Source organism: Triturus cristatus, chromosome 1_2, assembly GCF_964204655.1.
Source record: "Triturus cristatus chromosome 1_2, aTriCri1.1, whole genome shotgun sequence".
Lineage (NCBI taxonomy): Eukaryota > Metazoa > Chordata > Amphibia > Caudata > Salamandridae > Triturus > Triturus cristatus.
Genome location: NC_140580.1, coordinates 715,147,028 through 715,170,776, shown reverse-complemented (window position 1 = coordinate 715,170,776; position 23,749 = coordinate 715,147,028). Strand labels below are relative to the sequence as shown.

General features: G+C 44.0%; 1 protein-coding gene across 2 annotated transcripts in view; it reads left to right on the top strand.

Annotated features, from left to right (window-relative positions):
- CROCC (ciliary rootlet coiled-coil, rootletin) overlaps nt 1–23,749 on the top strand; it is a 435,495-nt gene that overhangs the window by 86,779 nt on the left and 324,967 nt on the right. For both annotated transcript variants that reach the window (XM_085608590.1, XM_085608589.1), the window contains 4 exons: nt 11,925–12,090; nt 12,926–13,032; nt 13,691–13,918; nt 23,145–23,241. In XM_085608590.1, the coding sequence (XP_085464716.1) occupies nt 11,925–12,090; nt 12,926–13,032; nt 13,691–13,918; nt 23,145–23,241 (598 nt within the window). The remainder of the gene's footprint in view (nt 1–11,924; nt 12,091–12,925; nt 13,033–13,690; nt 13,919–23,144; nt 23,242–23,749) is intronic.

The window sequence follows — 23,749 nt, the reverse complement described above, 5'->3', positions numbered from 1 at the left end:
CTATCCCATGTTCAGAGGCCCCCTTCTAGGCAATAAACTCTTTACTGAAGTCAAAGACCTTCAAGATAGGTGCAGAGATAATGCTTCCTTGAGAGTATAAAAAGCCAGTGACACTGCTCAGGCCAGATAACTTTTCTGGGCTGCTTTTTGGAGAATAAGTCAGTTAATGGTGTCACTATGGTACCGTAACCCTTCATGAATCTCCTATAGGATCCAGTCAGGCCCAAGAAGGCTCTGACCTGGGGCTCGGTCTTAGGAGGCTCCCAAGTCAGGATGGTCTGGATCTTGGACTGGAGAGGTTGTACATGGCTTCCACCAACTTAATGGCCCAAGTACACATCTGAGCCCTGTCCTATCTGGAACTTGCATGCCTTGCTAGTCAGGCCTGCCTGCTGCAAGGTCTGAAGCCCTTACTTGGGGTGGACCTGGGGTTCATCCCATGTGGAGCTAAATACAGCTATATTGTCAAGATAAGCTGCACTGAAACTCTACTATCCTGTCAGTACACTATGTAAGGTGGCATGGGCATTCAAACCAAAGGCCATTACTTTGAATTGAAAGTGGCCTTCAGGTGTGGAGAAAGCAGACCTCTCCTTGGCTCTTGGAGTGAGGGCAATCTGCCAATAACCTGATGTCATGTCAAAGATACTCAAATACTTAGCTGCTTCCAACCTATCAATGAGCTCATCACCTCTTGGAATGGGGTGGGATCAGTCTTAGTGACTGCATTGAGGCCCCTGTAGTCCACATAGAATGTCATCTCAAGTTTCCACCTTTGGGGTTGGGTTTGGGCATGAGTACCACCGGGCTAGACCATGGACTACTGGAAGGCTAAGTTATCCCCAGCTCCAACATCTTGGCAACCTCAGCCTTGATGCTGGTCAGACAGTCTAGAAATTTTACTCTTGACCAGTGTCCACATCATGGGTACACCATGTTTTCAGACCTCGGGTCAGAGAAAACAGTCCAGCAAACTGCTTCAGCAAGTGATAGTAGTCCCTTTGTTGCTGGTCTGTCAGTGTACGAGAAAAGTACTCCCTCTGCAGTTTCATCTTGGGCCTTAGTAGATAGGAGGTCGTGGGAGAGGGTCACTCACATCTTCCTCGCCTCTGTCTGTTACCATCAACCTGGTAAAGACTGCAGAAAATCAAGCAATGGCTCTATTAGAACCTCAAAATATCTTGTGTGTAACACAGGTTTCAAGACTGTTTATGCAGAAGCAATTGAGCGTTGAATCTCCGAGACAGAGCACCAGGCCCAAGCGGCATTCCAACAGCCACCTTTAGCAGGTCTCCCCATCAATCCAGCCCAGGTTAACTCACTCGCCCCTAATTTGGATAAAACCTTGCTGCCGTGCCTGATGTACTCGGACGATTTAGTGCTGCTTCGTCATGCAAAAATTGGCCTTTAGAGGCTCCTAAACACCACATCTTTATACTCCCAACACAAACTCCATGGAAATCAATTTGAAGAATTCTCAAATCATGATACATGGCAAACCATCATTGAGCTTCCATCAGTGGCATTTGGCAGAGGACAAAGTGGAGGTGGTACCAGAAAATAAATATCTGGGTATGCTATTTGACAGACAAGACTCCATTAAACAACATCTGGAGCTTATTCATCTAAAAGCTAACACACTCACCACAGCCTTTAAATGCTTAAAGATTGCCAAAGCGTCCTTAACATTTACACCTCTTTTGAAAATAGTTCAGGCCAAATTAGTTCCAGCCATCACTTATGGCAGTGAAGCATTAAGGGGCAGAGACGCCACCCACCTGGACAAAGTTATCATCAAACTTTTTAAGGCCTCCCTTTTTAAGTCTCCCCGACCACGCCAAGTCTCCCCCATCCGAGCTGCATCTGGAATTTGGCTTAGCAAATAATCGTTAGCGAGACAAGGGGCCTTTATCAAACTCTGCTACAAGTTAAAGGACGCTAGCCACAGAAGTCTGAAATGTTATCTTTAGGAAGAAATTTGCAGCAGAAATCAGTCTCCATCCAGAGATTATCTTTCTTGTCTCTAACTACCCTTGGTCTAACTGCTAAATGGGAGACAACTCCCTAGTTAAGGCCATCGTCAAGAAAAGAACCATGAGACACTTTCTGCTGGCAGATAAGGATGCATTTTTGCTGAGATGGCACACTTGAAAAAACAATCTCGGGTCTTGGCTGTAACGGCAGCAAGGCCTAGCCTAATAATAACAACAAACCTAAAGAGCTGCCAATGCGGTCTATTATTCAACAGTTAAATTCATAGTGTAATGATTGAAACATTAACACTGATGACTTTTATTGTCAGATTTAATCAAAAATAAATTGGGATCATGAAAATCACATAGTACTACAGTAAACCACGAACCTAAAACTCATCTTAAAGTGCTATACATCAATTGTTTTAGTGTGCAAATTTTAACTTTTTTTAGAAAGACACAGAAAAAAGACACTTTCTATTTACAACAAACATTAACACAACATCACTCATACCCATTCGTACAAATCATATCTACACAAACAATATTGGTTCATAATACATCAAGTGGGCCATCAAAAGAATTTAGCACAGTTGAAAAAAAGAGAGACACTATTTGATTTTGAGTAAAATGATTGGCCTCAAAAAGTAAGGTCGACGCGTTTCAGATCTCTTTTCTTGGAGAGATCCTCATCAGGACCAATGGTAGGCTGAAATCAAACAAGAAAGTAAATTAACTAAACGACCCTAACCAATGGATGTCAGCGTATTATAGCCTCTACGTTTATTTCTTACCTGCATAAATGCAGACACAACCAACAAATGGTAGTATTTCCAAATTAGACCTGAAAGATAACGACATAGACACTCAGCTAGCAACCTAATTTTCCAGTCATTGTCAGTTTTAACCAAACAAGCACAAATGTCAGTAACCAGTAGTACCGTCTTACTTGTGGTGTCTTGGTGGTTCGTGGACCCGACTATGGGCAAAAAATAGGAGGATTCTAAAGTAAGAGAAGAGCGCTGTTTTAAAATCAGAACAAACTTAGTTGCGCTGCTTTACAAGTGTAGGGACTGAATTTGTACAAGGCATACCTTAGAACGTAGCGTTTCGTCTATCGAGCTGGGAGTGGCCGGTATTTTTATTCATTTGGCTTTCGGTTCTTTCTGTGTGGAAAAAATTGGTGGCCATGTCAAAGAAGTGTTCCCACGGATGGATGCATGTGCATCGATACTATGACTCTCCTCTTACAGACACACATTTCCCAGAGGCACTAGAATAAACCGCGAGATTTAAACATCGTCAATGAAGCCATACACCAGGAAGACGCCGACGCTTCCAGGGCAGTGAGCAATAGAACACTTCGGACACCATTATCCAAAGGTAAGAGACCTGTGTGTCTGTAAGAGGAGAGTCATAGTATCGATGCACATGCATCCATCCGTGGGAACACTTCTTTGACATGGCCACCAATTTTTTCCACACAGAAAGAACCGAAAGCCAAATGAATAAAAATACCGGCCACTCCCAGCTCGATAGACGAAACGCTACGTTCTAAGGTATGCCTTGTACAAATTCAGTCCCTACACTTGTAAAGCAGCGCAACTAAGTTTGTTCTGATTTTAAAACAGCGCTCTTCTCTTACTTTAGAATCCTCCTATTTTTTGCCCATAGTCGGGTCCACGAACCACCAAGACACCACAAGTAAGACGGTACTACTGGTTACTGACATTTGTGCTTGTTTGGTTAAAACTGACAATGACTGGAAAATTAGGTTGCTAGCTGAGTGTCTATGTCGTTATCTTTCAGGTCTAATTTGGAAATACTACCATTTGTTGGTTGTGTCTGCATTTATGCAGGTAAGAAATAAACGTAGAGGCTATAATACGCTGACATCCATTGGTTAGGGTCGTTTAGTTAATTTACTTTCTTGTTTGATTTCAGCCTACCATTGGTCCTGATGAGGATCTCTCCAAGAAAAGAGATCTGAAACGCGTCGACCTTACTTTTTGAGGCCAATCATTTTACTCAAAATCAAATAGTGTCTCTCTTTTTTTCAACTGTGCTAAATTCTTTTGATGGCCCACTTGATGTATTATGAACCAATATTGTTTGTGTAGATATGATTTGTACGAATGGGTATGAGTGATGTTGTGTTAATGTTTGTTGTAAATAGAAAGTGTCTTTTTTCTGTGTCTTTCTAAAAAAAGTTAAAATTTGCACACTAAAACAATTGATGTATAGCACTTTAAGATGAGTTTTAGGTTCGTGGTTTACTGTAGTACTATGTGATTTTCATGATCTCAATTTATTTTTGATTAAATCTGACAATAAAAGTCATCAGTGTTAATGTTTCAATCATTACACTATGAATTTAACTGTTGAATAATAGACAGCATTGGCAGCTCTTTAGGTTTGTTGAGATGGCACACTTGGCATTCAATAGCATCCAACGACAAGTTAGCTCCTCAACCACATCTGGACACAGCCATCTAAGCCCAGACTAAAACATAATTTCTGAAGAATCGCTTGGGCTGTCTACCATCATTTTTATACCTACCTTCCTGGAAATGAACGTCCAGCACTGAGGCTTGACAACTTTGCGGTAAATCCCCGGAGACCATGGTTCACCAAATCTGCATATGCAAAGCAAATCTGAATGATTGAAGAACGATAAGATCAGCACTTAATCAGAGGGGGTTACGCCACTGTAGGCCGGCAATTATAGCCTGTTTCAAGTCTTTAGACACACAGCTTAACTGCAGACTGGCTAACTATCTGATTAGATTAGAACAGAAAATTAATCGCCTAACAGACGGCACAACATCTTTAGAGAACCATGCATTCTGAACATACTCCCAATGGAAGCCAATGGCAACATAGCTTCCATATTGTGACTACAAGCGTCACATAAAAAGGCAGGAGCTAACGCGAGGGAGCACACGAGCACAATGATCTTGCTCGTACAAAATCCGGTCTGCACTGCCATCTTATCAAAAACTGAAAAGACGAAGGCCGAAGGCCTTTTGCTTCTAGTGTAGACAAGCCAGACACACCTATCACTTTAAATGGACTCTATTTTGGACAGTTGTTCCTGTTTACACTTATAGATCAATATTTTTCACAATGTCTTATTTTTTAAAAACAATTTTAATAAATGTATTTTAGTGTGAAGGTTTTAATTAACTAGCACTTAAATAAAAATAAACTTGAAACTTGAACTAATGGTGATGTCTGCCCTTTCATGGTGTAGCTTGAGCCTATTCACATGGATTACCCTATAAGGGGTCCTGGGAGTACCCAAGTCCACCAAGTAGGTGACTTGCCCTTATTTTCTAAGAGGGGGTGGGGCCCAGTACACTTGTCCTATAAGGCCACGTGTGTCACAGGCTCTAAGACCCACACCAATTGTCTTAGTTAGTATTCCACCATGGAGGACTGTCATACCAGTGCATGACAAGCTCCTGGCTGGGCACCACATTCTTACTTTCCTTCTTTTTGTACTTGGCCATTCTGGAGCGAAGGCCAAGTACATGGTCCACTATGTCCTGCTTAGGTTCTTTCAGGGGTGTCTCCCATCCTTCCTTAACCAAGCTGAGTGGACCTCTCAAAGGGTGTCCAAACAGCAGCTCAAAGGGACTGAAGCCAACTCTTTTGAGGGACCTCCCTGTGTGCAAACAATAGGCATGGGAGGAGAATATCTCATCTCCCTGATTTTTTTCAGGCAAACCCATGGTCATGTCCTTAACATTTTTTTATTTTAATCTCTCAACTAACTACCTTGGGGACAGTAGGGGGTGGTGAACTTGTAAGTCACCTCACATTCTTCCCTTAGTGCTTCCAGATAGGCCTAAATGAAATTTGTGCCTCTGTCTGAAATAACCTCCTTAGAGAACTCATCCCTTGTGAAGATTCCAAGGAGGGCTCTAGCCATTGCAAGGGCAGTGACTGTCCTAAGTGATATAGCCTCAGGATGTCTAGTGGCATGGTCCACTACAACTAGAATGAGCCTGTTCTCTGAAACTGTGGCTGGGTGGGTCTAGAGGACCAACAATATATGCCCCCACCCTCTCAAAGGGTGTCTCAACCACTGGCAGTGGTACAAGGGGAGCCTTTGGATTGCCTCCTACCTTGCCAGGTCACACAGGAGGGGCAACACTCCTTGACCTTCTCAGACATCTGGGGCTAGTAGACGTGGTTGACCAGCCTTTCCCAGGCCTTGGTCTGTCCCAAGTGCCCAGCCAAGGGGATATCATAGACCAGGTTAAGGAGAAATTCTCTGTACAGGTGAGGGACCTTCAGTTTCCTGGATACCCCTGGTTTGCAGTCCCTTGGCTCACTGTACAGGATCCCCTCCTCCCAGTATACCTTATAGGTACCACTGGTGTCCCCTTGTGCCTGTTTAACAACTAACTGTTGATGGTCTTTTGGAGTGGGACAAGTCCTCCTGCTAGTTGGAGTTCTGCATATTTGAGAAGTTTCCAGGAGTCAGTTCTTCAGGTACCAGGACTTCCCCGGGAGGGTTGGGCTCCTTCTGGGCCTGTGGACCTTTGGAGGCTAGGTGGAACATCCTTCCTGCCCTCCTTTTGGCTTTAAGGACCTGTTCCATAGTTTTGGACTCCAGGATCCCTTGACTCTCTCTCATGGCCTTCTGTGCTCTGGTTGTGACACACACCCATTCAGGTAGACCCAGCTTGGTTAGCATGGGTCCATCTCTCCACTTCTGCCCAAGCAGATGTATTTAAGTTATTGCACAGCAAACACTCCACTCGGATGGCAGGAGACACAGCTACCTTATTTGGGCCTGTAACTCCTCCCCACTCAAAGTCAGCCATAGGGTGTGATTTTGTGATATTGACATAGTTGACAATCTTGTGCACCTTCTCAAGTTGGATTTGGTCTGGGAAAACCAGTTTAGCCATGACAGTGGTTGTACTGGAACCTGTATCCCTCAGAACCTCCACCCCATTGATTTTTGGCCACTGCCTATACTTTTCAATGTTAGGAGGTCAGTGGGCCAAAGGTTTAATGTTCTCACCACCCAGGGACACAACGGTGGCCTCTGGGTGCCCTTTGGGATCTCTAGGGGCAACTTCCCATCCATCCCCTACACTTGCGAACACTTTGGACCTGTCACCAGTGGGTGCCTTTTTGGTGCACATTGCATCCCCTCTTTTGTGCCCTGGGTGGTTACAGTAAGAAAATACTCCTGCCTTTTAGGGGACAAACTTCTTTCCCTGATACCGCTTCCCCTTTGACTAGGATGTGGCTCAGGACTCTCCCCTAACCCAGTTTGGGCTATTTTTGGGGAGTCTTTGGGGCTGTCTTTCTTGTTATCCTTTCCCTCCCTCTTTACCCTGACAGGGGGCCTGACCACTTTTCTTCTTGTCACCACCCACGGTCTTTTTAGGGACTCTGCTTCTTACCCACTCATCAGGTATCTTGCCCAGTTCCCTGGGGCAAGACAGCTTGGAGTTTACCAGATGCTGGTGCAACGTCTCTGAAAGACAATTTGTTAAAATGTTCTCCTTAACCTACAGATTGTAGAGCCATTCAAATGTATCCACTTTGTTGCCTTTAATCCACCCATCTAGTGCCTTAATTGAGGTGTCAACAAAGTCTACCCATGTTTGTGAGTTACCTTTCTGAATGGATCTAAGCTTCATCCTATACTTCTCAGGAGTTAACCCAAAAAGCTCAACAATTGCTGCCTTCATGTGGGTGTAGGACTCAGTTACCTCCTCCTCTAGTTTAAGTAGCCTATCTCTACCAACCCCTGGTGATAACTCCCACAGAAGTGTTCCCCAGTGTTGTGTCCCCACCTTCCTCCTTTTGAGAGCTATTTCATATGAGGCCAGCCACTTGTCAATGTCATCCCTGGCACGTAACTAGGTACAACCCCTTTGGGCAGATTTACACCAAGCTCACCCCATCAGCACGTCCAGGTCTTCTGCCACCATCTTCTCTGGGCTTAAAGCCCAGCCTTGTCGTCCTTTCCTCTAGGGACAACCTCCTTTCAGCCAGAGCTATGGCCCTCTCCTCCAAGTCCAGGGCTGCCGTGCTCTCTTGTATGGACCTCTGGCTGGTTTTAGAGCCAGCCAGACTGTGGAACGAAACTTGAGGGTGCCACTTGCAAAGTACAGGGAGGGCCTGCCGCTCATGCGCAAAGCCAGAGGGCGCCCCTGGGCTCAGGCCCCTTCGTACCGCGGGGGCTGCGAGGGCTAATGTTAGGCCAATGGGAGAAGGTTTCTGTCTTCCCCACTGGCTCCATTCAACAGGCTGTGATTGATCTTCAACTCCTCTTCATCCCCACTCTCTTGGGGTAATTCCTTTCTCAAGAATGGAGGCTCTCGGGCTATCAATCAAAGCAGGCTTCTTGGCTTTAGCTCCCATGATAATTTTTCTTTCTGCACAAAATGCCCTCAGATCATCACTCTTGTATTAATACAGATTTTTCAAATCCATCTCCATGTTTCTTTTGTCGAAAAAGTGGCTCCTGGCTTTGTTCAAAAACTTGTGGAAACATTTTCCTCCTATTTCAACTTGTAGAGAATTTTGCCAAAGTTTTTCAAATGCTCTACTCCTTGGGATAGTTTTGCAACTATTGGGAGGCAGTATTCTGGAGTTCAACAGTGGTCACAGAAAATACTTTTTGGGAGCAATAACTTCTTTTGTTTGGGGTCTACCTATGCGGATTCTCAGAGGTCCTAACTTTAACAACTGTATGGTATTTCCAAAAATGTTATGGATCCCACCGCTAGGCACCAATGTGAGGAAATGGGGTGTATTATACGGTGTGGCTATGCAACCTCACCATGTAATACACTTACCAACCCCTTTAGGTCCAGTAGTCTCCGTCTGAAAATCCTTAGCTCAACCCTGTGTAGCTGCGGCACTGAGCAGCAAGCCATACCCAGATGAACAAGTGCTAAGCATTTAAACAGCACCAATACGATTGAAGAAGAAATCAACACGACACTCAAGAAATCGGACACCAATTTATAAAAATAGACTGTATTTGTATTAGGTTTTAGACACTAGTATGAAAAAGATCCACCGGAGTGTTCCAGAGATATAGATTTCACTCAACCACGAACAAGCCTTGGCAAATTCAACAAAAGGGACACCATTTAAAAAAAAAAGAAAACGTAGGTAAGTGTCAGTGCGGTCAATTATAAGTACTTAGGGCAACAAAGTCCAGCATAGAGTTAGTCAGGGGGACCAGCACAGTCCTCAAAAACGGTTACCTTCACAGGGGAAGCAGTCCTTCAGTAGTTCCAGGCACTTTATCCACTTTGTAATGGATTCCTATGGGTTGGTCCCGATGCAAGGGATGAAGAATGCTGTGGATGCAATGTGGTCATCGAGGGTATTCCTGCAGAGATTCCTTGGTCGATGAAGATGATGAGGGAGTCAACGTCCCAAGAAGTCCTCTATGGTCTGGCCGAAGTTCAATCACCATTGGACCACCAATCACCGGATGTCGCGGTAACAGACGAATCCTTCCTGGATAGATAACTCGCCTTCTGAGGGTCCCACTAACTCTCCAACAGCATTTCTGGGCTCAGTAAATTCGGGTGCAACTCTGTGCCTCAGGTCTTGGTCCTCGGTGCTGCATGGCGGCGGTGGTAGCAGCAGCTTGAAGACTTCTGGCCACCAACTTGCCTCAGCCAGGGGTGTCCCTTTATGCTTGCAACGGTTCCTCGGTACAGGATGCGGTGGTAGCCAGGAGACTACCAGGTTCCCTCACATCTGCTGACCCCTTCCTGTGGAGTGTGGCATCTGGCTATCCCAGGATGTACCATTCTGCCTACTCCCAAGATGGCAAGACCCCTCTGTCGGTGTTCAGACCTCCCTAGCCATCCCGCAGCGTGTGGCTGCCTCAGGGCTACACGCCCCTGGGGAAAACGGTTTGGTAACTGGTTTCCTCTCTCTGCTTCTTGTGCCAGCCGGTCTACCTCAACAATGGTGCAGCCTCCCCCCTGGTGTTACACCTCTGCTCTTCAAAGGCGGCTTCACCTTCAAAGCCTGCCTTTTGAGACTAACACCCAACTGGCTTCCTGCAGGAGGGGTGGGGACACCTTTCAGGCTTGCAATTCCTCATTGCCTCCTTCCTGAGAGTCATTGACATGTCTCTCCAGGAGGTACAAGAAAATCGGTCACAGTGACTGACTGCTTATAGATTTATGTACATAAAACTAAATTCAAAACCATTAAGTAATTCAAAACGTCACAGAACAGAATGATGATTTACTGTGATTTAATGTTGCATCACAGAAAAAGAATCACTCAAAACATATGAATATGAAATAAATCAACATTGGTACACATCGGTGCTCAGAAAGGGGGGAAGGGGGTGAGTGCTCAGGGAAAGTTGGGTGATTACGTGAGGGAACAGAAAGGCAATGTGGTTCAACTACATCCAAATAGTTTAGAACCAATCGGAATATATATCAACGAAACAATATACGAAATAAACATAACACTCTAGGCACAGATAAACACGTCTCTGTTGCCCTCGTTTGAAATTGATACAAATATGTCAACGTTTGGACCCTTGTTGTCATAAAGGCTGCTTCATCCTTATTATGGGGTCTTCATCAGGACTCAAAGAGATAGTGTGGGAGGGGATGGAGCACCTAGAAGCAACTAATCTAAAGTTAGGTGACGCTAATAGAGGAACAATATTATTGGGAAAAAATAATCAGTGGTTATTACCATTGGGAAACAGCATGAAAAATCTGGCTGTATTTTAAAAATGTGGGCCGAATTGGCTCCTAAATAAGAAATCAGAGACGGAGGAACAGTTAGAGAGAGGGTCACCCAATGACCCGTAGTTGCAGTCATGTAGTGATGAAAACTAATCAAAACTCACTTGTAACAAGAAAGCAATTACAGTATAAATTAGGAGAAGGGTGCCAAAAGTACACCTTGTTGTCCAAGAATGGTTGATGAGTAACCTACAGAAAGCAAAGAGTTTGTATCAAGCCAAAACCTAATGTGTAGAGCGAAATCTCAAACACGGGGACACAGATTGAAAAGAGCGTGTGCGCTAGAGTTAGTCTTTAAGGCGCCTCGTGTATTTACTTAGAGGGGTCTGTCAAACTAGAGACAAAAAACCTGTGCCTCTATGTTAAAAAGAAACCCCACCACATGTCTAGAAAGGTGGTCACAAAAACGACAACTCATTTCTAGGAGCACCCTGCACTGACACCGCATACATGTTAATCAATTATAACAAATACGTGGAAAAATGGCCCAAATCAATTTAATTCTAAGGTCAAAGTATCATGCATTGACGTACACGATGCCGTTTTGGAGGTTAAACAGTGTCTTAACCGAATCCATAAAAGGAAACACAAAATGCTTGACACTCAGCTCAATAACCTAGCTGTATGTGGTCCCCAAAGATAACCTAATAAATGAAAGCCAAAATTCAGCGTAAAACAAAGGCATGGCAGATAACTTACCGCCGGCAGGTTCTGGTCTGATTCCAAGAAGCTACCCGGACACGGTAATCCACATAAGTCAAATGGCTAGGAATTACAGGTCTACATGTTTCCAGTCAGATTTCATTTTTATCCTGATATCTGGTGCACGGAGATTAATGGCGTCTCGATAATAGATGGATAGAGGCATCAAAATGTTAACGGGAGGGCTAGAAGAGAATGGAAGAAATGGACAGATGTATGAAAGAAAACTGGATGACTTCAAGAGATGACTAGAGAACTATGAAGATGGGGCCAGAGGATTAATGGAATGTAGAAGAGATAGCTGGGATGCTGACAGAGTACATGGATTAATGGAGTACTGGAAGAGAGGAAGGTTAGAAGAGATGTATCAAGGGTTTGAAGGGGTGAATGTAAGGGTCAAAGTGATAAAAGACTTGTGGTAGTGAGAGGAGGGCCCAGAGTGATGAATTGAAGGCTCATACTTTAAATGCCCTCACAGGAGTACCAGCCTTGCCCAGGTGAATGCCATGCTGAGAGAACAGTTGGACCAGGCTAACAGTGCAAACCAGGCTCTAAGTGAGGATATCCGAAAGCTGACGGTGGATTGGAAAAATGCTCGTGATGAGCTGGAGCAACGTGAGTCTGACTGGAGGCGGGAAGAAGAGGTGAGTGCCCCCTAACTGATGATGCAATTTGTTTTTCCAGCAGTCACTTTTATGTTTACATGAGAGCAAAGCAAAACCATATCTGCATTAGTCCCTATATTGGAATGCTTCTTATGCACCATTCGAGTTATGGCACTGCCCTTTCTGAGAATATCTCAGGTATATATAGTGTTTGTATAGTTCTTATGCCCTCTTTAGGATTGTTTAATGCTCAGTTGAGGCAGAAGAAGCGGTAACAGGGTTGGAGAGAACCTAATGTTACATTATTTGTTTGTAATGCACACACTGTGACCTGAATCCTCCATTGATGTAGCCATCAGCAAGAGACCCTAATAGCTGTGTGTGAGGATGAGTGGACTGTGAAAAGGGCTCAGAAGTGAGTGTTTCATTTTTCTTTCTCTTCTTTCATCTTTCCCTCTCTTTTTTCTTTCTCTCTTCCACCCTTTCTTTCTTACTCTCTCTTTCTTTCTTTCTCTTGCTGTTACTCTCTTTCTATCATTTTCTCTTCCCTCCTACTCTCTCTTTTTCTGTATCTTTTCCTATACCCTCATTGTCCGACAGTGCTCGACAATGATGTGTTAATGATTGTTGAGGGGAAGTGAGGAGTGGATGACTGTGACTGTGAACCCCTCTCATTTCGCTTACAGTTGGCAGATTTGAAAAGGGATAGGCTTTTGGACTCAAAGAATAGCTTGTTCTGGGAGTCCAAATGATACTTTCTATTATCCCCATCCTTTAATAAATAATGTCCCCTGCTCTCGTCCTAAGCCCTTATGAAAGTAGGGTGTCTTATTTTACATTTTCACCGCTTTCGTTTTCTATTCTTCCTGCTTAGTCTTTCAATACCTACTTCAGTAATGAGCACAGCCGCTTGCTGACCCTCTGGAGACAGGTGGTGGGTGTCCGCCGCAACTTCAGTGAGATGAAGAGCATGACTGACAGGTCAGTTATGGGGAGCATGATCCTAGAGACAAGGGTGATAAGCATATCTCGGGGAAACAATGAGCACAGGATCTGTTAGATACAGGTCAAGATGTGGTTGATGGTGATAGGTGACCAATGGAAAGAGTATACATAGGACCTGAATGTACACTGTCAAGTTGATTTAAAGTGGTGAGTGTTAAGTTTGGTGGATGAAAGTCACTAGCCAGGATCTTCTGAGAGGAAAGATAGGGCCTGGTGAAGTTTTTTTTTTGTGTGGGATGGGCGGCATAGGGGGAGTTCATAATCATGATGGGGACAGTACAGTGTGTTTTAGGGAGTTTTAGTCGGGATCTTAGTTGTAACATGAAGATTTGAAGGGGCACAGATCAAGGGTATATTGGGGAGCTGTGTAGTACATCACTATGGGCTGTGTATCAAACACTGGGAGAAACTAGAGAGTCTGCTAGAGACTAAGACATGGTCTTTTATGTGGGTAGTCAGCATCCTCTTGGACTTTAGTGGGAAATGGGACACTGTGTGAAGGAATGAACGGTAAAGATTTGTTAGACGTAGAGGAGCAGGTCCTGACCAACTGAAAGGGTACAAGCTCCTTATGCTGCAACACTCGCCGTAATAATGCAACTATCACTCAACTCCTTTTACGTTCGCTTTTCAGGGACTTGTCTGAGATGCGTAATGAGCTGTCCAAGGCATGTCGCACGTTGCATGCATCCTGTATACATGTGAGCAGCAGTCAGCGTACCTCTGAGGGCACTGCAGCACTGGTGGTAGAACGTCAGGCACTGCAGCTGGCACAGCTAGATGAACAGCTGAAGGACAAAGTGCGGGAGATGATCCAACTCCAGATGAAGAGTGACGCAGAGAAAGCAGAGCTGAATGCAAGGTACTTTCCTGGTGTTTTTGTAGAATATGGAGTATGCGTTGTAAGATGAGGGTTAAGGGCTAGAGGAACTAAAATAGGACATATTGTATTGGGGCCATATTGAAACACATGGGTGTTCATACAAATGAATGGTGCACTCATGATAGAAGAGAAGCTGTGTGTGTTCAACTGGACAGCGGTGATGAGACAGGAAGACCGATTAATGTGAGCATGTACGAGAGCAGTGGGCATGGACCAAAAAGGTGTGTATTAAGAATGGGCATTACACAGTGTTGGGGTAGGTGTTGGCTTGAAGAAGGGAAGTATGTGGAACATGATGTGGTCTTCTTTGGGGACAGGAAGGAGTTTTGTTTTTTTGGGTGAAAGAGGGTCTTGATTTTAGAAGGAAGAGTCTCTCTGGTAGGATAGGAGTGATATGGTATAGAAGAGGATTGGGCTAGGCAGATAGCATAAGAGAATAGAAAAAGTTTTAAAAATGGGACTGCAAGGGTTTGAATCCTACATGTTCCAGGAGCAAAGCAAAGTCAGGCAGGCAGAATCATGTCTCTGGTCGGCAGCAGCCACAGTTTGCTGTCTGGGTCTAAAAGACTGGTACCGGGAGCAAACTATGGCTGCTGCCGACCAAAGACCCGATTCTGCCCTCCTGCTGCTGAGCCAAGCTCGAGCAGAGGAATGTAGGACAATAGGTATTCTGCCACAGGCAGGTATGACCACGTCCCAGACAGAACTTAGTGTACTGGGACAGGGTGTGTGCGCTTGCCAGCGCCACTTAGACTGCTTGAAGGGCACCTTTGGTGCCCTCCTTGCATACTCCAGTTCAAACCATTTCAGAGAGCCGTTGGCTCCCGCTCTGGCGCGAAACTGGATAAAGGGCACTGGAATATCCTCCCCACTGTTCAGCCCATCCTCTGGGAGGGACCCCTGAATCGTTCCAACCCTTTCCTTAGAGTACTTAAGGGCTTTCCTGTGGGTGGGTCCCTAGATTCGTAGTGGAACAAGATTTAGATCCAATACCACTTCAACTTCTACCGTCTGGGCACTGGACTTCGCTTTGTGAACTGAGACTACAACTTGGAAGACTCCTGCTGTTCCTGGTCTTGTCGTCCTGCAAGTCTGCTGCAACGTCTGTGCCTGTGCTCCATACAGGTTCTTCACAGGGCCTATAGGCATCCAAGACACCCAAAGGAATCTCCCTTAGAGTGAAGGAGTCACTTCCCAGCATCTGCAGGCACCGCAACGAAGTGGACAGGTCTACTGTTCCTGAGCTCCTAAGGACTCTGAAAGGTTCAGCAACACGAGTTGGGGTTCTGCAACTCCCTAGAGGCCTGCACTGTCTTCCTAGCAAGTTTGAGGCCATTATCCCTCATTGGAACAGCTCGAGCTGTACCGCTGTGCACTGTGTCGACTTTCCTTTGCCAAGGCTTGTTTACTCTCACCTGCAGAGATCTTCGGGCTCCAAGAAGCTCCAGCATCAAGCATCTCCTGCAGCCAAGATCTTCGCCTGCACCGCATCCTTTGCACCGTGGGCCTCCATCCTCTGGTGAGCTGCTCGAGGTCCTCTTGCTACTCCTGTGCCTCTATCCTGTGGGTCCTCTTGAGGGTCTTCTTTGGCTCCAGTGGGCTCCCCTGCTTGCTCGGGGCCTTCACTGACTAACCTGCTCGTGGTGAGTCACTTGGACCTTGCTGGTCCCAACACTGCACCTTTTACGTCAACTATGTTGTTTGCTGCTACCAAGGCTTGTTGGTGCCCCTGCCGGACACTACCCCCTTGGCTCTCAACATTCAACATGAGACAGCTCGTGAACGGCTCCTGGTCTTCTACAGCGTCACCTGGTCCGCACAGCTGCAACTTCAATGGCACTGTCGACTCTCCTGCATCTCGGACATTGGTAGGCATTTGTCTTCCGTGCCTCCTGGTCACTCTTGAGTGTCATAGAGTTCCCTCTTCTTGCAGGTTCCTCTCATCTTGAATCCACCTTTGGGTTCCACCGTACCTTTTCACCTTCACCAACGGCATCTTTTCTGAAATCCTCCATTGTGGTCTACAGCAGTTTCCGACGTCACTTCGCACTTATGCACTCGGCTTCCCTGGTGTAGGTATCCTGGTTCCTGGGGTACCCATGGGTGGGGTGACTCTTCAACCTCCCATCTTCCGTGGGGTTTCTTTAGGGTCCACTGGAAGGGTCCTTCTCCTTTTAAATTGCAACCACAACTTACCCATAGACTTCCATTTAGTACGCGGTCGTGTTCCTGTACTGCACACAACGTCCAGGGGGTTTCTAGATACTCTCCTTGAGTGGTTTGTTGAGTCCCTGACTCTTCTACATCTTCTGGGTCCATTCTTGATGTAATCGAGGTTCGCATTCCAATATTTTAGTATATGATTTTGCCTCCCCCCAGAGACCACTGTGTATTCTGTGCTGTTTACGTATTCTATTGACAAAGTATTGTGTGTTTCTATCTCCATATAGGAGATATTACATTGTGTTAGTGATTGTTAATCATAAATACATATTTTTTTATAACTACACAGCGTGTTTCTTTTTCACTTAACTCATACCATAAGATTAAGTGCTGGTAAAACAAGCTGCTTCACACTCCTGGACTAAGCCTGAAGGCTGCTCTCCACAGCTACCACTTAGAGAGCTTTCAAAGGGTGTTTAAGACCACTAAAATCACCATAAGGGTTGTCTGGTTTAATGCAGGGTGCTACACTTACATAAGGGAGCACCATATACTAAGCCAGCCTCCTACAGTAATTGTTTGAAAAATGACAACTCACAGCAAATAAGTCAGAGACATTAGAAAATCTCCACAGTTCTGCGCCGTACAAAGCAATACTTTGGCCGTGCACCTTTTACACTTCCAGGGCTAGATGGATCATATGCACCATCTTTATTTTGGGCTAAATGGAGTGTGCAACCAGTTTGCTGGGACATCAAATTTCTTCAATAGGTCAGATGTTGCCTCCACCTTGCATTTTTGAAGAAATTTATGCCTAGATCGTGGAAGTTAGAAACCTGTTCGATAGAAGAGAAATTTAATGTAAATGTGTTCTTAACTCCCTTATGTTTATGAAACATCTTTAACTTGGTTTTTGCCGTGTTAATTGTCAGACCCTTGAAGGAAAAAAATTCACCAAATCTATTTACTAGATTCTGGGGACCAAAAGGGGTCTTTGAGACCAAGAGCGTGTCATCAGTGAACCACAGCATTGCCATCTTAGTCCCACGATGGACTGGAGCATCACTTGTACAAGATTTAATGAACTCAACCACTCCATTAATGTATAATGAAAACAACATTGATGCCAAACAGAAATCCTGTTGTACCCCGTCCCTCAACAAAGGGAATGGTCTGGTAGCCCCCCAGCAGAACTTTGCAAATTTCCCATCGTGCAATCTAAGCAATAAGGATAAGATTCCAGATGGAATACAGAGATAACATACAGCGGACCTCAATAAGTGGCGGGGACCGTTATTGAAAGCACAGTATAGGTCTACAAACACCACATATAGCAGCTGATTTTGCAGTACCACAAAGTTGATTAGTAGAAGACAGAGCCTGATGGCTTCATTTGTTGTGTTCATTTTCTTTCTGAAGCCAGCCTGACAGTTGGATAGAATCTTATTCTCCTTGTCCCTGCTTGATCCTTCATAGCAATACTCTTGAGAAAACGTTCTGAATGTTATCGAGCAGGTTGATTTGAGGGTACTTAAGAGGCTTGTTTCAATATCCTTCCCTGAAAATAGGCACAATCTTTGTACCTAGCCATCAGTAAGGGATTGGGGGTCCCTGTAAGTTTGCATCACTAATAAAAGTAAAATAACAGCCCCATAAAATGGGATCTGATTTGTAAAGATTAACCAAGATATTATCAGGTCCAGAGGTCTTCCCACATTTTCTAGCTGTCATAGCTTCTTTTAAAGAATAGGGCTTAGGTCACATCAAACTTTCATGTGTGAAAAGGCTATCTAGTTAACAGGACTGGTTCAAGAATATAACTTAGAAAACTGAGAATACCACTGGTCCTCAAATATGAACAACTCTGGAAAAATAGTTATGACCAGAGGCAACAATTTTTTTTAAAAAGTTTGTTAATCCTTATTCATTTCAGATTTCCTGTCCCAGACCATGGATTTATAATGGTGCCTTAAATCTACTATATCAGTGTGCTTACCCCTTTTAATAGATCATATTAGAAATATATTTGCCAATTTGCAGTCTCTTGTCAAAGCAGTGGTCTGTTTTGCTGAAGTTTCATCCTTCCCGTAAATTGCCTAGAAAGTAGTGGCACTGGGATGTCCACAATACTGTCACACTGATGATAATTTGCTATGGACAGGGGAAGGAAGTTCTTTCTTGGGATAGGATTTCTTATAGAAAGGTAGATATTAATTGTAAAAAAATTGGAAGATTAAACTTCTTGCCACCTCAGCCTCTGACATGAGCATGCAACCTGGATGTTATCACTATAAATATTACTCAAGGTATGATGAGGTTGAATTTCGAGAGCAAGAAAGGGGACAATTGCAACATGATCACTTTTCAGGCATTTCAAGTATCATGTCGCACATGCTATCCCAGTGGTATATATCTAAAAAGACGTAAACTAGTATGGTTTTAAAACAGTTGTTATTGAAAGTTGAGCGCCTGAGTATATCAGATTCAGATCTTCCACAGCAAATTATTTACCGACTAACACATGTCTTAGATCTCTGCTTTATTACTGAGACTTAGTTCTGATTCACTTCTCGTCCTTCCTTTAACCTTCTTAATTTCTACCTCTTATACTATAATCAAGAAAGCTAGGCCTCATTAATGGTGCTGTAGCTGGTACTATACCCTTTTGAACGCCACCTCTCTCTCATCCATGGAATTTCTAATGATTTTGTTCACAATATCCGCTTCCACTCTTTTTTTTCTTTTCTACATCATAATCATAGTTTAGTTCGACAAAATGTTTTAAGAGACATAAATAAACATACAAATATTTATAAAATTCCAATACATGTAGGCCTATTGACAGATTAAAAGTGACAAAAACCCTTGCTTTCCCGTTTCTTGCATAACCATAATACTTGCATATTCACTGCAAAATGAGTGTAAGAAGAATTTAAAAGCAGAAGGGAAAGAAAAGCAGCTCTACAAGTTTGATATCTGAAAGCGAGTACTAGTTTGATCCACTTCTTTCTTGGTACAGAGTAAAATTTACAAAAAAGAATATATGCGTGGCAGCATGCTTTACATAAACATTGCAGCTTATATTGAGAAATTAGTCATTTAAGCAAAAAGGGGTGTTTATTTCAGAAGCCCTTACTGTAGGAAAATTAAGAATTTCAGAATTCATATAAGCCTTTAATTTATCGTAGAAAGCAGTTCCAAAACGGACATTGCAAGAGAATATGATGCTAAATGGGCTGTCAACCACATTATTTAAGTCTAAATACTTTGCAGTTTTAGAAATATAGACATACCATGGAATTTGACGTACACCCTCAAGCTTCAAGATGTGACTCAAATTTAACACGGAGATGGTAGCAGTTGAGCCTATGAAGACAACCACAAGGTTGTAGGTCTCTAACTAATCTTATCCTCTATATTAGATATGAAGAACCTTTTCAAACCCTAATTTCCTTTCCCCTGATGTTGGCTTACAGACAGAACATCATAAATAACAGCCGCAAAACAGACAGAAGGGGCAGTTTTCCTTATTTTTGCAGTTTTACTACAAGTCATTTCTGGTAATTTAGACCAGCTCAGTTTGGAACTAAACTCCAAATTTAGGAATGGGAATAAATCTACCCTTTCCAGACAAAGGCATAGATTATTAATTTAACACAAGTCAACCATAAAAGAAACCTATTTAGGAATCCGCTTTTGAAGCATTTTGGAAGATCAGAAATAATGGCTACATCCCCTATGTAAATGAATGAATGTATAGAGGGGGAGACTATATTAGGTGAGTCAGAAACACTAGGGACTAAGACAATCAGAAAGCCTTTAAAAAAATGCAGTAGATCACAATCTATTTTGGACCCTCTGTGGCAATTGCAGAGGCCCTAATTCCGTAATTGGTGGATTTTTAAGAGTCCTGGATGCCATATATTCCCTGCTACCTCTTTACCTAATTTCTTAACCAGACTTGTCTTGCCATCATCATAACCAACACTCCAGAGATTTTATTGCACTTAAAAATCCAGGTCAGCCAAAATAATGAGAATTATTTATCAAAGTGTTTAATCTTTCTGTTTAAAGATGGATAGCAGAGATACACATACCAATATGGCAGCATATGGAGTAGCTTCAGTTTGAGCAGTCAACGCCAGGATATCTTTTATCCAAAATCCCACAGAAATTTGCTCTTAGGGCAATGTCAGCTGGCCTCAGCTATAAAGACACCTCAATTACATCATTTGAGCATATATGTAGAAGTTTGCAAAGAGTCCTAAATAAATTATTCTGTCAAAGTGATTTGTTAAATAATTACGCCCACTGCTTTGTTAAAAAAATCTTCTATAGAGGTAAGATTAGTTTCTTCTTCTTACCTCACAGAAGGCCTAGGGATAGAATAGCATTTGTCTTTGCCATCATAAAAATCCACAATATCTAGATTCTGCTATAATATACCAGATATCAAATGTCAGAAGGAGGCCCACCTCCAGGTGCAGAAGGTCCGTCCGTCCATGCCTGCAAGCATCTCCAGAAGCAGGAACTCTAAGCAGCTTTCAAAGCTTCGGCACTGATGGTGGGTGTTATCAGGTGTCTTGTCACAGGGAACTCTCAAACAGTTAGTCCCCCGGTGAAAGCATGGTTCACTGCCTTTTTCCTTCATATCCTACAGTGACGGAGCCCAAAAGCGTTCAAAGCCGCTGTGTGGTTGGGCAAGGCCAACGTCCCAGTGTAACGTTGCGTGGGAGCCTGGAAAAGAGTGCTCTGGTGAAAGCATGATTCTCTGACTCCTATTTTCATGCCTATGTGGTGACAGCCTTAGGGCTTTTGAAGCTGCCTCAAGGATGGCTGGTTGGGCTGTGGGCTGGACATCATATGAAAAGAGTGGTGTATGATCGCAGGCAACGGCGGACACAGTGACCGCACTATCCCAAAGTGTACCCTTAGTATTAACGTCCGTAATTTCTATGGGGAAGGTGTGCGTTAGCCACTTCCAGCACCTGCCGTTGTTGGGTGCTAGCTGCTGAGCAGAGAAATACTGAATTCGGGTTTTTGGAGTGGCGCACTACCAATGTATACACAAAGTTGTTATTCACAATGAGTCGCAAAGTCTTTATAGTTAGTAAACCAATAATGTCTTTTATTGGAAAATGTTTGACATTTTTAAGACGATTGTCAGCCAACGCGTTTCGTTCAGAGATGAACTTCTTCAGGGCATGTGAGAGTGTTATCTTGTGTGCACTGTAGCGTGTTGCTTGCCAGTCCGGGCCTCCTTGATAAGAGCTCGTGGTCTGGTAGATCAAAGAAAAGGCTGCTTGCTGCTCCGTCCAGTCGAATCATATGAAAAGAGGACTCAAGAACTGAGCATCCAGTAGTATCAACAGGGTTTTGAGGATGAGAATTATGTTAACTCATTAAACAAGGGCAAATGAAATAGAATCTGGTTCCTCTCTGGACTAACAGTCCATAACAGGAACAAGTGCTTTTTTGCCTCCACTCAGAGACCATGTAACATCATCCTTGTAGCTTTCCTTCCTTAGTAAACAAATTGAGAAACTTGTGTCTGTTCAGTTTCAAGCGCATGCAACTAACCGTAACTTTCTGAGTTTGTACTAGCCAGGCCCAAGACCCACATGCAACATCAAGGCAGCTAACGCACAGGTCCTCAATTATGCCCTGCATATGCTAGATGAGGGTGGTGCTTGGCTTTTTCACACAGGATGCAATTGATGGGTTTGAGGAAGGATGCCCTGGCTTGTGCCTCAAGTCACACTTTGGTTTAAAAATCTGTCTACCCGAGGGCTCAGATGTAGTGATAAGGAGCCTAGTTTTACAGCATTAGATATACCATGGGTAGTCGCGAACATTTGCCCAGGGGCAACAAAATATGGTCTGTGGTGTGACCGAGGGCTGCACTGATGCCAGCAGGGTGGCAATAGGACGTCTGGGTCGGTCAGGGATTGTGTAAGGAGATCTAAAAAAATGTTAAATAAATGGGCAAGCATTTATTTGCAGGTTAATAAATGCTTGCCCGTTAATTTAACATTTTGTTCTGAATATTAGTGCTCAGCAACTAAACAGCAGCTCGTTCTGCTGTTCAACAGGGGGGGACACATGTAAAGGTCAAGAGGGGCGCAAGCGCCCCCCGCGCCGTACTTTGAGTATCACTGAGATATACTGAGCTGCAATCCAGCTGCAGAATAGTTAGATGTCGAAAATGGATTTAGACTACAATCCAGAGGCAGTGCCCTCTGGTCATTAGATCTCACGCAGTCCGGTGTGTGGAGCAGCAATTGTCTGTCCTACTGCCCCGCCACTTGCTCTTTTCCTTGGATGCCTTCATGACAGAGAAAGACCCGGCGTAACCTCCAGTTATGGCTTCCAGAACCTGTAAAATATTTTTAAAAAGGTGTACAATAGGAAGGGAAACACAAAACATATTAAAATTGGCATTGTTTGGACAGGAGATCAGCTGCCTTTTTCTCAGAAGGTGTGAAGTATGGGACAGGAGGTGGTAGGTGTAGCGGGGTGCTTTGGGACTTTATGTGGTGAACACAGGGCAGGAAGGCTGTGGGTACGAGAACCAAATGGAGTAAAGGCAGTCCAGCAGTGCATGGTTGTCCCCCTAGCTGATATAGGCTCCAGCAAATTTTCAAGGATATGTTTCTGGGAAATGTTGGACAGTATGGTAACAATGACTAGGCACACTTGCAATTGGTATAGTATTTGTGGGGCATGTTGTACAGTAAACAGTGGAGTTTGGTGATCGCCTTATGACTACCAGAGGGTGTGCATAGCATGATGTCCAGTTGTGAAGGGAGTCTGGAGCGGCTCTACAGAGAAAGAATTGAGTGTGTTGTACAATAGACTATGGACATAGGCAGCAGTCTTCATATTATCATATGGAGCCTATGCCACATATTTAGGTGTGTGTGATGTCTGTGAGGCTAGCTAAGGCCAATTTATATTGCCCCTTACCTGAATGCTCTCCATTCAGCCTTTCTGTGTGTTCTGTCTTTGCCAACTTTACCACAAGTTCTTTCCTTTTATCTAGGATTGCTGAAACAACGGTGACACTTGAACTCCTTAAAGCTCAGGATGCAGAGAAGGAGAGATCCTTGGAGACACTAAATCAGAAACTGGAAGAGTTGGTATGCCTATTCTTCCCCCTCCCCACCTGCTCGTGTGCCCTACCTGTATGTTCATCACTCTGTACTTCTTGTATCGATGTACGTATATGGTATTTCTATGGCACAAACCTAGCCAAAAGACTGTGCTGTTGACCAGTGCTCCACCATGCCCTATGCATATATGCATTTTTAGATTTTTAGATTTGACACATGAGATGACTACCAAAGTGGCTACATGCACAATAGCAGCAAACACTGGAGCATTAGGACCTTTTATTGGTAGCTATGCAGCAGCTTGTGAAGTCACTTGCATTGGTGAAATATGCACACTTTTTTACAGGGAGGACACTCGCAGCTTAAGAATCCTAGATTACCAATATGACAAATCTATTCTTAATGGGACGGGGAACTCACTCACAGGAACACGCATTGCAGTACTGGGGTGAGCCTGTAAGGGCAACAGATTTTCAAGAGACAACGGAACCCAAGTAATCTGGAAGGGACCTGGGGTGCAAGTAATTAGACAGGA